This window comes from Falco punctatus (genome assembly GCF_963210335.1).
Source record: "Falco punctatus genome assembly, chromosome: 3".
NCBI classification, from domain to species: Eukaryota; Metazoa; Chordata; class Aves; order Falconiformes; family Falconidae; genus Falco; species Falco punctatus.
This window is the reverse complement of record NC_137582.1, coordinates 12,319,430-12,336,913: the sequence shown is the minus strand read 5'-3', so window position 1 is coordinate 12,336,913 and position 17,484 is coordinate 12,319,430. Positions and strand designations below refer to the sequence as shown.

Sequence of the window (17,484 nt, the reverse complement as noted above, 5' to 3'; positions counted from 1 at the left end):
TGTTATTATGAGATGGACATAAAAGGGTGAGCCATCTTGTGGAGAGATCTGGACAGGCTGGAAGAGTGGGCTAGCAAAAACAGTATGAAGTTTGACAGAGACAAGTGCAGAGTCCTCCACCTGGGTCAGAATAACCAAGGGGCCCAGTATAGCCTAGGGTCTGTGTGGCTGAGGAGCTGCCTTGCTGAAAGGGGCCTGGGGGTCCTCGTGCACAAAAAGCTCAACATAAGTCAGCGGTGTGCTGCTGCAGCAACAAAGGCAAATCAGATCCTGGGCTGCATCCACAGGGGCATTACTAGCAGAGATGGAGATGTGATCATCCTGATCGACTCGGTGCTTTTCAGGCTGCACCTGGAGTACTGTGTCCAGTTCTGGTCCCTGCAATTAAAGAAAAATGCAAGCAGACTGGAAGTGGGTCCACAGGAGGGGCCACCAAGATGGTCAAAGGGCTGAAGAACCTGCCCGATGAGGAAAGGCTGAAGGAGGTCTTTTCTTCCTGGAGAAGAGAAAGCTCAAGGGAGTACCTTATCACAGTATTCTAGTACTTAAAGGGCAGCTATAAGGAGGATGGAGGCGCTCCCTTTACACAAGGAGCTACATCAAGAAGACAAGGAGCAATGACTGTTTCCACCATAGGTGTCTCCTAAGCCATTCTTGGGATCCGTTTTGATCCAGTCGGAAATACTGTATTTTTAATCAAGTTAAAGCTCTTGGTAACCGATGTCTCCCACAGAGGCACCACTTTTACTCCAAGTGTACTATGTTATGGTTAAACTGTATATATGAGTTTCCATTTTCTCCAACAGGTACCTCTTTGGTCTGTGTTAGCCTGTAATTCTATATTGCTTTGTTTCAGTCATTGCTTTTCATCTATTCCTTTCATTGGGTTTCCAGTGGATATAGTTATTTAATGGATCTAGTCATCGTAACTTCTGTTTCTTTGCACTGAGTGCTTCATCACTTCGGAAAAAACTCTTTCAGTAGTTGCTTTCCCTCTGCCAGAAATCACAGTGGATCTGATGTGATTCACTTTTGCTTTCTCCTCCATCTTCACAATCCAGTTTAGTCCCCTTTATTGAGCTGTTAATGATGGGGGGGAAGGGGCTGTTTAAGTGAAAAAAATGAGTGGATTTTTCATAATTTAGCATATCTGAAGATGTATTTAGGTGAAAGAGAATTCTTTCTCCTTGCCTCTGTCATGTGCAGAACCAGCCAGGATAATTTTAAAAAAATAATAGATTTTGTGCAAATGAGGACTGTGGAGCAGATAAATCATATGGAATTGTTTAAAATCTGTGTGTTCCTTGCATATCTTAAAATTTGTTAGCGTAGCTGTGATGCTCAAACTGTTAAAGAAAGGTAAAATTAATGATTGGATGGCAGCTGGAGTGAGAAGGAAAGATGTAGTCTCTGAGAATTCAGTTCTGAAATGTCTTGAGGCAGGCATATTCTTGCTAGGGCAGGAGGCAGTGAAGTACAGAAGAACAAATACTTCTGTGAAGTATTGTGAAGTACATCTTGCTGTATGTAGGTTGGTAACTGCAAAGTCCCAAAGCTCAACAAGCTAGCTTGAATTCTGGTATCTGTACATACTGATTCTGGAATAAATTCTGTGTTGGAAATACTTGTCCTTCATGAAACCAGTTTGACAGACTGGACTGCTTTATCTTGTATTGGTCAAAGCAACAAAATTAACTTGGTGTGTAGAATGCAAATGCTTGGGTACAGCTCCCCTGTGAATCTTGTGTTGTTTTTCTAAAATTGCCAACAACAATAAAAAAAAAGGGGGGGGGGGTGGGGAGTGGGTGCAGGAGGAAGAGGAGAAGCTTCCTTGGACTGATTTTCACTGAACTGGGAAATAATCTGCTTGAGTATTGGGTATCTTACCACCTAAAATAGAAAAGCCTCCTAGAGCTGCAACCATGAAGCAGAAATGGAGTCTTGGATGCAATTGTTTTGCTAAGTTTAAATTGAAGTCTGTTGAAGTACCGATACTCTAACATCCCTACACATACTTACACCAGGAGAGCGTTCTCCTAGAAGGTGCAGTTATCTTGGCTTCATATGAGGAAACAGCACTTGATAATGTCCTGCGTTTCAAACATGCCACAAAACCCCACTGTTTAGCTTTACCCAAGTACTTCGAAACCAGGTAAAAAGGCATTTCTTGAAAAAAAAACCTGAACTACTCAGCCTGTTGATTTCCGTGCCATTTGGAGACCATCAACAAGACTGCTGTTATTGATGTGCACTAGACAGAAGTGATTCATGTTGGGTGACTCGTGAGTTGATCAGCTACTCATATGACACATCTTGGCATAAACAGAGAATTTCTCAGTACTCTGGGGGTTTTATATAAAAGGAAAGGGGTAAAAATGGAAGTCTCACCCATGAAAGTAGTAGCTTAATATGTTTTTCTTGAACCAAGACAAATAAGGGGTTGAGTTGGTTAAACAGTATTGTGAGGCAGGAAATTCCCACCTGATGCCTCATACATTGTTTCTTTTAACATTCCTGCTTGTGTATCACACAGGAGCATCAGGAACAAAGGAAATGAGTTATTTATTGAAAAAGGCCTAAGAAAGCTTTCAATATAGCTGATGAAAAAAAACTGAGTCTTGGGGACGTTTTTGCTTAATATTTGCAATTTTGGGGCCTGGTTTTAAGACTGGATAGTGAAATTCTTTTCACCAAAAATCCAGGCTGTATTAATATCTTCATTACTCATCTACACCTGAAATTTGCATGACAGATTTTTGTCTCAACATATAAAAAAATCAGGATATGACTTATCAGAAATTTAAGCACCTTACTTAAAAAATGGGTTTTCTCTGTGGTGTATGTGGAGCTAGAAGCCAACTGAAGTGGCATCCAAAATGGCTTACATAGCATGGATTTCTTTCCTTTGCCATGTCACGATAGGGGTTACTGTGTGGGAAAGGCCTAGAGGCCTGATCTGAGGTGACTTTCTGGAACAAGGCGTTTGTTCAAAATGTTTAGAGAGTAATAAAGACAATTCAGTGCATGTTCTTCGCTGCTAGCTGCTGCTTTTTTAAAGAAAAATCCCCCCCCCTGAGCAATCCAGCACGTTTTCTGTGGGGTTGGAGTCAGTAGTGTTTACCAGTTGAAATGTAAGTTTTTGAGGCCTGCAGTTGATGGCCTGCAGTGCCCTGAGGAGAGCGTTAGGAACTGTGACAGGCTTTCGGCTAAATTTGGTAGCTTTGGAGGCCAGCAATTGCTCTGGAGGTGAGGGGAGGCCTGGGCTGTTAGATTCTTGGTCGTTTATCTTTCCTCTCTTTTGTGTCTTCTGTCTAGCTTTTAACCTGTCACTTGCTATGTAAAAATCCTCAAAGCTCTTTTCTTGGCAAGTGGGTCAATGTGGTCAAGGTCAGACTTGTCTCATTCTAACGGGGAGAGGCAACTTAGTTGGTTTTAATCTCATGTCCCACTTAAGAGGGTCATGGAAGATAAGAACATGCATTTCCGTTCAAGTTTAGGTTTCTGGCATAACAGCTTGACAGAAATTCAAAACTGCTTTTGCCTCTTCTGAGTTTCATTTGGTGCCTCATGGGGAACATATCCAGCGCAGACAATCCCTGGATACCTCGACAGCTAGGCTAGTGTTTGGCAAGCACAGCCAGACTCGTGGGGAGGCTAGCGATGAAATTTTGAGTGACTACTTTTATTCCTTTGCTTTTGGCCTTCCTTTGTAAGTGATTAAAAAAAAAACAAACAACAAAACAAAACCAAAAACTAACTACTCTTTAGTAGCATGGATTTGCAGTGAGGAGCTGATTGGCAATGAGAAATCGTTCAGGACAGAGGATAGTGTTTTTCTGCATTTCCATGGGACAGGATGTAACAGTCCACACATCTGTGGTTGAGAACATATATGTGAAATTTAGCTTGTAAAAATGTGTGTGCTATTATACAAGTGTTAATAAAGACAACCTACTGCCTTGAATTTAGCATTTAGTAATAGCAACATTTTGTTGTCACCGGCAAGGGGTTGGATATAAGATTGCATTTTAATGTTCATCTATGGTAAGTCAGTGCAGTCTAATGAATAAGGAATACACTTAAGTGGAACTACTCAAAGGCAGATTTTTTGCCTTATGTATTGAGTGGATTCAGAATTTCCTGCATTGCTAACAGGATGAAAAATTATAAACTGACAGTTCAGAATCTGCACGTCAGAACAGGGTAAAAATATAAAGTAAATGCCTGAATAGTATTCATCTACTCATCTGCTATATGCATTGGGTGTGAAATACTATATACCTAAACTCTGTGCTAGTATGGAAGTTAATGCTGGGTATCCTCTAAATACTTGCCTATAAAGTAGCATAACTGTATATGTAAATTTAATCTGTACAATTGCTGATTCAAAAATTAAACACTTAACAAAGCACCGTTGCTGGAGATCTCACACTGCCAGGCAAACTTCAATGTGACTGTAATTTCTAAGTGTAATGCTATGGTTATTCTTTGTTTCCATTTTTTTTGACAGTTCCTTCCTTATTGAGGGAATTATGACAATATGCTGATTGATACTCCCAAAATTAAATTTTAAGCTGGTCTCTGAATGACAGTGTTGGCATTTAATTTGAAATAATTTCTTTTTTTTAAGTGGACATTCATGAAACAATGTAGGACTTAAGTTTTCAAAAAGTATTCTGAAGACTAGTTTTTGCAAACAAGAATGGTGTTAGGTGTGGGGTCTTTTAACATGTTTAATTTTTCAGGTGGCAGAGATAAGCGTGGAGGTCCCATTCTAACGTTTCCAGCTCGTAGTAATCATGACAGAATACGGCAAGAAGACCTTAGAAGGCTAATTTCATACCTAGCTTGTATTCCTAGGTAAGTGATGGTCTGGTAAGCTCTGAAGCTATAAAATGAAACAAATGGGTTATGTTGCAGTATATCCACAAGATAGAAGACTGAACAAGGTAAGAAAACGCGCGAATTTATACCAAGTTCTTTCAGTTAGTGTTTTCAAACTGCTTTTTGTAAGAGACCTGAAGCATGTAATTAGAAACATGCTGGTCATCATTCAAAATATACCCGGTGTGGAGGGAGGTCAGCACAACTGTCCTGTTACTTGTATTAGGTAAGTTATACTGTCCTGGTATAGCACAGGAATAACCACAAGAAGTATATGTAAAATTGCTTGTACAGGTCTCAGGTAAACCTGTGAAGAGATCTGTGAAAGTACTGATATCATTGTATTATCAGCAATTTAAGATATGAATTAGAATGTGTTATTCAAATAAATCGGCAGGAGTCAAATCCAGTGCTAGTTGTGTATGTGTGTGTGTTTATATAGACATACATACATAACTTTTTATATATAAATATATGTATATATTATATATATGTAAAAAAGTTTGTTCACATAGATCTTTATTCATAGTAGTAACTGAATTGCGGACAAAAATGATTGTAAGACCCTGACTTGAGGTCCATATCAGAATCTGCTTGCATTTGGTGCAGACTGGAATAATGCTGACTCTGCTTGAATACATTTGCCTATGACATCAAGAAGAAGTTGTCACTACAGGTGAAAAAAGTCACTTGGACAACATCCCTGAATGCAGTATCTTCCATATTTCTGTAATGTGTTAATTTATAGGCAGTTGTCTCTGCACCTGATGTAATCAGATGTCACTTTCAGATTTACAGATGTGCTTTCATAAAAATAACTTCAAGACATGTAGTTGATAGTGTGTATGGCCTTCCTTAAAAGCATTGGTTGATAACTCAGTTATTCTAGTCTTTATTTAACTTTAAAGTGTAGGAGTGTTTAGTACTTTTTTTTTTTTAAGTTAACCGGGGCATTTGCGGGAGGTAAAGGAAGGAGAACAGGGAGAAGGCTTGACACTTTTACTTCTGAAATAATTTGACTTCATATTTGAATGTTTGAGATGTATTCTAGCCCTCTAGAGCTTCAAGTAACTGAAAAAGTTAGTAGATAAATGTGCATCAAAATATGCCCAAAAGAGTTTTCTAGAGATAATCTGGCAAAATACAGTGATTCTCTGGTAAAAGATGTATGCTAGTTTAGCATCAATAGATTTAAAATTAAAAGAAAGTTAGTGCAGATTTTATAGCTTTGTAAGCATCACAAAGCTTTGAGAATTAAGGGAGCTTTGTTAAATACAAGACTCGTTTTCATACGAGACATGTTTTAGGGATTGATCGTGCAACTCTTGCTAATTACCAAGTTCCAATTGGTACAAATAGCCCCAAACATGTGATCTGTTAGTTACTGCAGTACTGTTACTCCATGTAGGTGAAGATTCAGAGGTATCAGTTGTTTGGCAAGAGATCTAAACACTTAAGGTGATTCAGTCTCACAGTTTTACTAATTTAAAAATTTATCTGATTTAAAAATATCAGGAAACTTGTCATCAGTGCTGACTGGACCAGGTATTGTGTAGTTCAGGTTTACCAAACAGGTGACCTTGGCTGACTAAAGCCTCCTCGAGAAATATTTGTGATCCTTGGCCAAAAGAGATTCATCTTTTGTCAGATGATGGGGCCATATGATGGGACAACACATCTGCATTGTATCACGTGATGAGGGGCTGCTTTGTACACCTTAGTAGATGTATGCCTTGTGAATTAGTGGCAAGCACTCTTCCTCATGTGATGCCCAGTTTCTGTGGTAGGATAGGGATGGACTGAGCAGCACTCGTGTAATAGCATGAGCTTTTCAGTAATGGGTGTCTCTTTAAAATACTAGTCCCTTTTGTGCTTTAATCCTGTGAGGCTGTTAGAAAACATTTTCATCATGATCAGAAAATCATATGCTGTAGCCTACGAGTATGCCAGGCTAGTGAATTTTAATGTATTTCCTGCTACCATTGCAGTTTTGGGCATTCCCATGGGCAGGTGGGACAGCCAGCATCTATTGTGATAAACTCCTTTTTTAAATGGTGGTTGTTTGGTTTTGGGGTTTTGGTTTTTTGGCTTTTTTTTTTAAAAAAAAACTTTAATGAACTTTTTAAACTTTTATAAAGATTTCTTTTCGAAAGAACCTGTATTATCACTTCTTTCAAAAGCTCCTTTGCTGTCCTGTATCAGTCGTAACTCATGTTTTTATAGTGTTGCCAGTGAGACTGTGTAAAGTATGCCAGTGAAGCTTCCCTTCTTGGACACATGTAAAAACCTCTCCACGAGAATTCCAGAATTGCATTTATGTTAGTCACATTGCTGGAAGGGACTCATACCCAAACAATGGACATTTGGTGCCTTTTGGTAGCCCGTTGGCTATGATGCATTGGGTTTGAAATACTTTCCCTTTCTGTGTTAAGAAGGTCATGTATCCACTTCTGCTGGAACAAAATCAAAGTATCTGGTGTTGGTGGTAGTTGCCGCATTTGATCAGTGCCAAGTACTAAGTGTGCAAAAGGCATTGATGAAAAGAAATTAAATCTGTCATTATCAGAAGAGTTATCAAGGAGTTTGGATGTAAGATCTGTCAACTTTTGGACAGCAAAACTGAGCTCAAATTTAGTAGAAACAGGTTGATGTGGTTTTATTTACATCCATAAAATGCTTTCCTATCCATTATCTATCCACAAACTGATCCTGTTGCAGAAGGAACTGTCAATAAAGGGTGTTTTTTCCTCTACAGAGTCTTTAACTCTCAGATAATATGGAACTAAATCTGAGACACTTTACAAATGTTGCAGAACTGGTAGGTAAGAACAGTATGCCATCTTCTGTCTTTTAGAGGATCCCCTCAGTCATTAGAAAGGCATAAATATTGTTACCAGTAAAGTGTGGGTGCGTTCTGAAGAGTCAATTGTAAATGAATTGCATATTGCTGCTTCAGTAAATGGTGTGTTTAATGTGTGTATAAGGTGAAGGAGAAACAAGACTGAAAGATGAATCATCGTGAATATAAACGATGAAAATGAAAGAGGAGATAAAGACAGATTATCAAATCAGTAACCAGTGTAAAGCTATCACCCACAAGGAGTTTGGCAGGGAAGGGAGAGAGAAACTTCCTGAGAGGTTCATGAGTTGTATGTGTCAGCTAGTCAATAGTGAGACCCTAGGGTAGGGGTCCTCAAACTTTTTAACCAGGGGGCCGGCGTGTGGATGAAGTGGCAGGCAGTCATCTGCGGCTGCTTGGTTCCCGCCCCAACCCCCAACCCCCGGCTGGGGGGGGGGGGGGGGGAGGGGGGTGTCTGTAAATACCGGAGGGCGGATTGAGGACCCTGGGGGGCTGTATCCAGCCTGCAGGCCGTAGTTTGAGGACCCCTGCCCTAGGGTGTTACACTTAGCTGAGGAGGCCACGTTCGTTAGGCAGTGTGGTGCAGCAGAGTGCTGTGTTTGAAGTTGTAACACTTGCTTGATAACCTTTTGTTCTTTCTTCTGCAGTGAGGAAGTATGTAAACGAGGATTCACGGTCATTGTAGATATGCGTGGGTCAAAATGGGACTCCATAAAACCTCTGCTGAAGATTTTACAGGAATCCTTTCCATGTTGTATTCATGTTGCACTGATAATCAAGCCAGACAATTTCTGGCAGAAACAGAGGACTAACTTTGGCAGCTCCAAGTTTGAGTTTGAGGTAATTTCCCCTATGGGATACTAATTTACATGTATTTCATGGTTTTACGTGTCCTCACCACTGATCAGCACCTTGAAAACTCTCAGATAAATTACGTTCTAGATGAGAGGAGGGGTACATAAGGCCTGTGGTGTTAGAGGGAGTGTGAGTTTTTTAATGGACTTTGGCTAGATAGTTGTGCGTATTGCCATTCTATTTTTTTTTTTTTTTTCTGAGCATGAGAAAGCTGGAATTAGGGGTTTACCCCCAGTGGTAAGAAATTAGGTTTTATCTGTTTGCTGTCTTCGTCTGCATTGTAGTAACTGTGATATCACCAGCATTCAGAGGAAAGCAGCCAACCGAACCTTGCTGTTACCCTCTTGCTGCTTTACAAGACTCAAAGTCAAAACTTAATCAAAACAGTAGTCAAAGGAGTGGTTGCTGTTTTCTCCTTAAGGTTAGTGAAGCAGGGAGGAAATAAAGTTTTTTCTTATTTGGGGAAATACCTGCAAGACAGGGAGACAGATCAGAATTGATATTTGAAAAGTGTGTGAGAAAAGTTAAGTCACATGGACTTCACGAACAAAATTATCAACTCTTAGAAAGAGAAAAACAAAAACTTGAAAGAAAACTTCAAACTCATTTTACTAACAGCATTTTTTAATTTTAATTTTTGTCTTTTAGACAAATATGGTGTCTCTGGAAGGCCTTACCAAAGTAGTTGATCCTTCTCAGCTAACCCCGGAATTTGATGGCTGTTTGGAGTACAACCATGAGGAGTGGATAGAAATCAGAGTTGCCTTTGAGGACTACATTAGCAATGCAACCCATATGCTGTCCAGACTGGAGGAACTGCAAGATATATTGTCAAAAAAGGAAATGCCTCAGGACCTGGAAGGTGCTCGTAATATGATAGAGGAGCATTCACAATTAAAAAAGAAAGTCATTAAGGCCCCTATCGAGGACCTTGATGTGGAAGGACAAAAGCTGCTCCAGCGGATACAGAGCAGTGACAGCTTTCCCAAAAAGAACTCTGGGTCAGGGAATGCAGACTTACAGAACCTTTTACCCAAAGTATCCACCATGCTGGACAGGCTGCACTCAACACGGCAGCATCTGCATCAGATGTGGCATGTACGGAAATTGAAATTGGACCAATGTTTTCAGCTCAGGCTGTTTGAGCAGGATGCTGAGAAGGTATGGGGTTGGGGGAGGGGAGTATAAATGGGCACTGCTTGACAAACTTGAAAGAAGTACCAAGGGTAACTGCAAATAGTAATTTTTGTCTTTATAGTTGATCACTAAACTTTTAATGAGAAATGAAGGATTTCTTCATTGAGAATGACTCAGTCTTCTGGAGTAAAAGGGATGGAGTAGTAGCTCTGTGTTGTAAAGAACACAGGTAGCTGTCACCGAAGAAAATTAAGTGGTAGTGACTTTTGCTTTGGTAAGTTTTTATTCTAGACAGAAGCTTTTGTATCCATCAAGTGAAGAAGAGTGCTGTACACTATAAATACAGATGTATAAGGGCTACGTCAGTCTCCTTTGGAGCAACCCTTGGGATTTGAGTGACAGGCAGTCAACAAAGTCTGAAGAGTCTGACATGGGGAACTGCTTCATTGATGCAGTATTTAAAGTCCCAGGCTAAAAACTGATGTATCTCTTTTGACAGTGCATATGTCATTAAAGGGAACTGGGTGATCTCAGAACATTTCAAACTAACCAGTCCCTTCAAATAAGAAAGCTCTTGATTGTCATGGAATTTGAAGAGGAAATGTGGCAAGCAAATCACTTTTAGATGAGCTCAAATAAGATCTATTTTCATATAGAATGGTTTTGCAATCACTTGTTATTAGCTTGTTACCATGGAACAAATAGCTTTAAGAAAGGGTGGGGAATTTTTCTCTGGGAACTAGACTGTGCAGTCAAGTGGTAAGTATGGTCTTTGGCTGGCTTCTAAAAATATTTCATGGAAGAATGCTTGAACTGGATGAGACCAAAGGTCTGTATTAAAGCAGTATCCCGCTCTGCAGCAGTGATCATAAGCAGATGCATAGGGAAGAGTAAAAGCAGAGCAAATATGTATACCACTGCTACTTCCTCCTCCTTCCTCTGTTTTCTTCCCCTGTACTTACCCTTACCCTCATCATTTCAGCTCAGGGACTTTCTTTACACTACTCTTGATATTTTCTGATGTGTTTAGAAAAGAAATACTTTTTTAAAAGTACCATTTAAAGTGTTTACAGAATTGGTGTAACTGAAAATAGTAGGGGCATGTAAAGACTTGGAAAAAATCTGGTCAAGTGCATTTAGAGTTATAGAATTATTTAGAAAATAACAAACCGTTGGTCTAGTATTGCTCTTTCAGGCCCAAAATGCTGTTTAGCAACCTTTCGGCCACTTAATTACAGCATTAATTATTCTTTATATAAAATATATTTTGATGGTGCTCGTATGGTATTCAGCTCATCTAAAAGTTGCTCACAGAACTTAGGCTTTAGGAAACTCCTTGTGAAATACTGTGGGATTGATCTCTGTCCTGCCATGTGGTTGCATAAACTCTACCTGTGTTTTCTACGTTCCCAATTGCAAGAGTAACTCTATATTAAATTAATGTATCTTTCTTTCGAAATACAAGGAAACGTTAGGCACCTCAAAAGGGGGTTTACAGCAGCTAGCATACTTGGGACTTAGCAGCCAGCAGAAAAAGATTAAAAAGAAGGTTTGTGTAGTATCCCAACTCACTTTTGGATTGAAGCCGCCCTTGCCTTAATCTGCTTGCAGCCTTTATTTCACTGCTTGTGTCAGATTAGATTCCATAGCTCAGGGCTTCCTTATGTATATGTGTGTATATATATAGACATACATATGTATGTCTGTGTGATTTATTTAGGTATGAGAAAGGGCTTGATCTTTGTTGGGAAAATAAAGGGTATTGGATGGGGAGAAATGAACATGTTCATTTTGGAGTACTTGCGCAACTCTTTGCACAAGCAATCTGAGCTGGTTCAGAAGAGAAGGCAAAAAAGGGGTGAGGTGGGAGATAATCTGGTTAGAATTGCCCTGTAGCAAAGACAAACTACCTAGAGAAAGGTGGTCACAAGCAGGACCAGTGTTTATTTTGAATAGTGTTTTAACACATCTTCACTATAGTCAAGATAAGAAACTGAAAATTTTAGGAATTTGTGATCAGCTGCCTTAGTTGTCTAAGCTCTTAAAACTTTTTTCTTTTGTTTACAGTCCTTTCCACACTATGGTCAACTTACAATTTGATTTGTCATGTACCTGGGTGGAATAATGGATTTAATAATATTGGTCTGTTAGCCAGCATATTTTTAAAGATCTTTAAATCTTTTAAAGACAGTTGCTGGAGGGTAGGAGGGTGGGGATAAACTTAGCCTTTTGCTGTGCTGCTTGGTCTTTGAAAACTGTCTTCCAGTGCCACTGTTAACATACCTATGTACCTCCATTCATGGGTGTTGTATAATTTGTTTGAGTGTTAAATTCTTTTTTTTCTTTTTTAAACAAACATATTTAAACTTTATCCTTAAACTTGTCTGGAAGAATGTATTGTATAAATCTGTGCTCATGTATAGTTTTAAAAATTTGTTTAGTAACAGAAAAGTTGTTTTCAAATCTGCTGTAAAGTTCTGAACTAAAAATATTAAACTTGCTGCTGAAGTACTTGATCAGCAAGAATGAATTTATATTTGATTTCCATGAGTTGCCATTTTCATTCTAAATTACTAAGCTGCTGACGACATGAAATGCTGACACTGGAAAACGTATAAGCTCGGTAACTCAGGGCTGTGCTCCAAGCCTGTTAGTTTACTATGACTTCTTTGTAGTAATGAAGTTTATGACTCTAGGATTATGATGTTATTGTAACTTTTTGAGATAAACCCCTATAGTAAAGATTTAACAGCCTAGGCTGTTTGGTCCAAAAAGTCTGATTTCAGCCGTGATTTAGTTAAAATGTACATGGCCTTAAGACTCTTTCTGTCTTGTATTCACAGATTTCTCACATTACTTGTCTGTGATTTGTGCTGTAAAAAAACTAGTGATTTTTTTTTTTCCTCCCTAATTTTTTCTTGTAGATGTTTGACTGGATCACACACAACAAAGGTCTGTTTCTGAACAGCTACACAGAGATCGGAACCAGTCACCCCCACGCAATGGAGCTTCAGACACAGCACAATCACTTTGCCATGAACTGTATGGTAAGAACAGCACTGACATAGCACTACATGTTGACTATTTTCCTCTATGTTAAGGTAGAATACATAAATCATAGACATAAATCATTCCTTCTGTTTCAAGTAGTGCAAATTTGTATTTGAGCAGACGAATTATAAAACACAATGGAGGAAAATAAAGGGTAGCAGAGTACAGAGTTATTGTGGTCAAGCAACAAAATTGTTTTGACAGATGGCAGTATTCAACACAACCTTAGCACTTCTCAAATAAGTGTCCAAACTTCTAGAACCTGGGATGTGTGTTTGAGTACTGCTTTGAGTATTGTAGGAATTTCCAGAGAATCATGTAATATGGAATTCAGCACTCCATACAGAAAGAAATAGATCTCAGGATCTTCTGAATAGATTGCAACTTAGACAAAAAGTTCTGAGAAGCAGTAATCAACAGCTGAGCCTGGTGTAATAACTTTCCATATTTTTAGGAAGACACACTTCTTATTTCTGGCACAGTAGAATGGAGGTAAACTTTTTTTTTTTTGTCAGTTGTCATGTTAGGATGAGCTATCATTAGGCTGCAATTAAAAATTTGGATTTCAACCAGAAGTGAGTAAAAGCTGCTTATTTTCAGTTTCATAAATTCCTGCCTGAACATGGGGGCTAAATTCTCGAGCAAGTTTTAGGTCCTTTTCACTAGGATGATGGGAGGTGTTTAAATGACTTTGGGAGTCTGGGCCTACATCCAATCCCTGGCTGTCAGCTCAGCAAAGGAAGAACACTACCAGTCTTGTTAGAAATTAACAACCTTGGCAATCCAAGGATGGGAATTGAACGAAAGTATAGTCTAAACAGTCAACTCTTGCTATAGGGTGTTTTTGTAGGAGAGGACTACTAATTGTGGAAAGGGAGAGTGGCAAAGTAAATTTACCTAGGTTATGCATCTTGCTGAAATAACAGAAAGACTAGTAAGGCAGCTCTTGTGTATGATATAGCTAGAGTTAAGCCAATAGATGACACGAACAGACAAGCTACATTTTCTTCTTTTGCAACTCAACTACGATTGCAAAAATAATAATAAAAAATAAAGATCAATATAAGCTTTTTGGAAAGAGTAAAGCAAATGCTGGTGGACATTGTCATTAAGTTACATAACATCACATATGGATGTTACTTTGGCCGTTAGGTTTGGAAGGTATAGGTTCACTCCATGGGCATGGGGAATTGCTTGTTTACGGAGTATTTTGTTGTTGCTCATTGCTCAGCGTATGAAGTAGAGCAGAAGGAAGTTCACAGAAGGACAGTAGGTGTCATTGACATGACTTTTGGAACTTAGTAATTTTGGATAGGCTTCCAGGCAATTCTTGGGCTTGTATTCTAGAGGCTGAATTCTTCTGTCAGCCTGTCCTGGTATTAGTCACTGTTGCCCTCTTTTCTTCAAATTGGATGACTTTTTTTTTTTATTTTTTTATTTGCTTCCATACTGTTCAGATACTCTGAGCAGTAGGAAGCACTTGAGCAATGTAGCATAATCCCTACTGCTGTTTTTTGATCTCTGTTTTGCCTGTAGTAGTCAAATGCATTAATTGTAGAGGACTTTTTCTCAGCCTATAAAATGATTTCTTGAAGCATGCAAGGAACAGCTTAAATTTGGGGCAAATTACACAGTCCAAATATTCAAAAAGGGAAAAGAAAGCTTTAGTTTCAGGTGTTTCTGTAGCATAGCTCCCCCCTGCCCCACCCCCACCCCACCCCCAGTGGTTCTTCGGCACAGAATAGAAAAACACAAATTCAAAATGATCAGTCCCTGGTTTTGATTTAAGCAACATGCAGGTTTTCTGGGGTTTGTTTGGTTAAATGGCAAAAGCCTTACATGTGGATTATAGAGGAAAAGATTAAACTGAATGTGACATAAACAAATGATGTGAACTGATCGAATTTTGGCACACCTTAATTTTCATTAGCTTTTAGCTGGAAAAATATTGAGTAATCTTAACTTTTGTCAGAATGTTCAGCTTCTCCCTGAGCACCTCTCTCATATACTCTGTGCTTAACAAGGTACTCCTTGTTCACTGTTCTTGTCAGTGTAACTGTTCAGTAATCAGAGTTGATTTAAGATCTCTTATGTGAATGCTTTAACACTAGAGATGGAATTTAACTTTTAACCCATCTACAACCATGCATGTTTATTTAATTGGATGGGACAGAGGAAGGAAGAGTGGCAGCAACGTATACGATTTATTATATGCAGGAGATTTTGAAGGCTTTTCATTGTGGCCCTAATGGGACCCTAATATACCTTACTTTCCAGGTAGTTTCCTTAGGCTCACTTTAGGTGGGGAAGGGCTGTTCAAAGGACAGATGCTGCCCAGGCAGCTAAATGCAACCTCTTGCACTTGCTCACAGCATAACCCTGATATTTGATGTTGCAGCTGCTTTTCCCAATGCCTTGCTGCAGGGCACGTGTTCCCTTCAGAGCAGGTGCTACCCTCTGTCAATAGCTGGCTCTCCCATCTCCCTTTCCTTCCCAAGTAGCAGCTTGGCTTTCCAAGAGGTGCACCAGGGCAACTTTTGCAGCTGCTTATGCCAAACTTGGGTGAGAAGGAGTGACGGCCTTTGGGTGAGATGCCAAAATTTTAATCTGGTCTTCCAGTCAGAAATGAGCCACCTGGATGTAAACCATTGTGAAAGCTACTTAGTTCCTCTCATGAGCAGGAGTTGGTTACATCAAAGACAAAAAAGCTTCCCTGAATGATTCTTTTTTCCTTGTAATGGATTTCTGCCAATTTTACAATCTGATTTTCAGTATTCCAGCAAAAGTAGTTGGAAATTTAAACCAAATGTTTTAAAACAGAAAGGTGAAGAATACATGGGGGGAGAACATTTAGCTGTATTTGTAGCAGTCTCATTAGCAAGTGATATGTCTAGGAATCTTGTGTATTGAGTATGGAATAGGCTCATGTGGTTACTTCAAGGTAGCAGAAATAAGTTCAGGAAAACCTTAAGCTTAATACGCAAGCTTGTTCACATTGCAATGAAACTGTCCCAGAGAAAAGCTGGGTAGGTGCAGTCATGCACATCGGAGATGGACATAGGTTTGGTTACCATTGCTTAACACACAGGTTGATGTGGCTAAGAGGTCTGAAAGATAGTTCACATGTGCAGCTGTAGGTAGGTGACCTGCTGTTACTGAATTGAAGAGGCTGTGCACTGATAAATGTCAGGGCTGTGTCTTCACAGGGCAAGTAGATCCCGTGTTCCCTAACTAGGGGGGGAAAAAACTCACACTGATTCTCCTCTCTAAAGCTGAGGGTAGTTTTTCAGTACAATTTAAAAGGCCTGCCTTCAGCAACAGTAAATTGCTGTTGTCAAGTCCTGAGATTTATTTGAGCTAAGTAATACTCAATTTCAGCTTGAAGTTCCTCTTTGGGTGACTAAACCAACGCTTCACTTCTCAAAACAAGTCTTTAGTGCCTTTTAAGGAAGAAGCTTGCAAATCAGGGATCATAGGAGTTGGAAGTACAAAAATTATCTGTCAAGTTTTTGAACTACAAAAACAAAGTACCCATGATTATATGATTAGTCAGTCTTGCATATAGGAGTGGAAGAGACTGATTCTGTGTCTATCCATTCATTTTTCCTACCATTTTCTATACGCCTGCTCGGACACAAGGGAAACAAAAGCAGTCATGAAATATGGATGAGGAAGAGAATGTTATTTACTTGAATATTTTCTTCTACTCTTCTTGCTAGACAAAATGGCCTTGTTTCCATTACAGCTTAACCGTGCCATTCACTGCATGGTGAGAATCAAAATGATTGGAAAGTGATGTAGGCAAAAATATTTTTTTTTTTTTTTTTGAGAAAGCTGGCAATGGCTGCTATTAAAGGGTATGCTGTGACTACTTCTTGTCTTGGGGCTGATAGGACCATCAATTGAAGATATGTTTATTAACCACAATCCAAAAAGTCTGGTGTCAATTTTAAGCATATTACTAAATTATATTAATGTTCTCAGGACAGGCTATTTGCATATACTAAAACCGCTTTATCGAGGTAATGATCAAATAATTAATGTCATCCAAAAAGAGTGCCAGAGATGAGCACTGGTGAGAGTTTTGGGAGGTTAAAGTAGAAACATGAACATAACTTGAATATCACTTGGTTTACAGAGTTACAAGTTACAAAGATGTCTTAATTGGCTTGGCTTGCTCAAATACAGCCACAGGGACTGATAATATGAAAACATTAAGGTTGGATAGGATAAAATCACTTTAGCTGACAGCTTCCTTTGTACTACTGATAAGTTTCACTCTTGAGATTCGTTTTATTTAAATATATACTTTTGTAACTGTACAGAGTTTTTGCTTGAGATAAAATGAAGCACCATGTGAATTCTAGACTGCCCTGGGTCCTGAAACTTCAGCAGATGAAGAGCAAGACCACAGGTTACGAATGGTGGATTTGTCCTGAGATTGCTTTGATTTTCAGATTTTCACGGGTTTTCACAAAACACTTTTTTCAGAATGGTGATAGTAATAAGCTGGCTCTTCTGTCTTGGAGGTGACACTTGTCTGTTTTGTGGGTTTTGGTGGGGTTTTTTGGTGGTTTTTTTTTTTTTGTTTTATTGTTGGTGTTTTAAACTAATAGATTGTTCAGGCATGGCTTTGAATAAAAATAAACAAATAAAAGTTAAATGTTAAAATCCATCAACTGTCCAATCAATATAAC

At 39.0% G+C, this 17,484-nt stretch overlaps 1 protein-coding gene across 4 annotated transcripts in view; it reads left to right on the top strand.

Moving 5' to 3' along the window:
* Positions 1-17,484, top strand: part of TRIO (trio Rho guanine nucleotide exchange factor) — a 254,214-nt gene that overhangs the window by 76,287 nt on the left and 160,443 nt on the right. For all 4 annotated transcript variants that reach the window (XM_080381109.1, XM_080381107.1, XM_080381108.1 and 1 more), the window contains exons 3-6: positions 4,746-4,860; positions 8,392-8,584; positions 9,248-9,760; positions 12,661-12,783. In XM_080381109.1, coding sequence (XP_080237235.1) covers positions 4,746-4,860; positions 8,392-8,584; positions 9,248-9,760; positions 12,661-12,783 — 944 coding nt within the window. The remainder of the gene's footprint in view (positions 1-4,745; positions 4,861-8,391; positions 8,585-9,247; positions 9,761-12,660; positions 12,784-17,484) is intronic.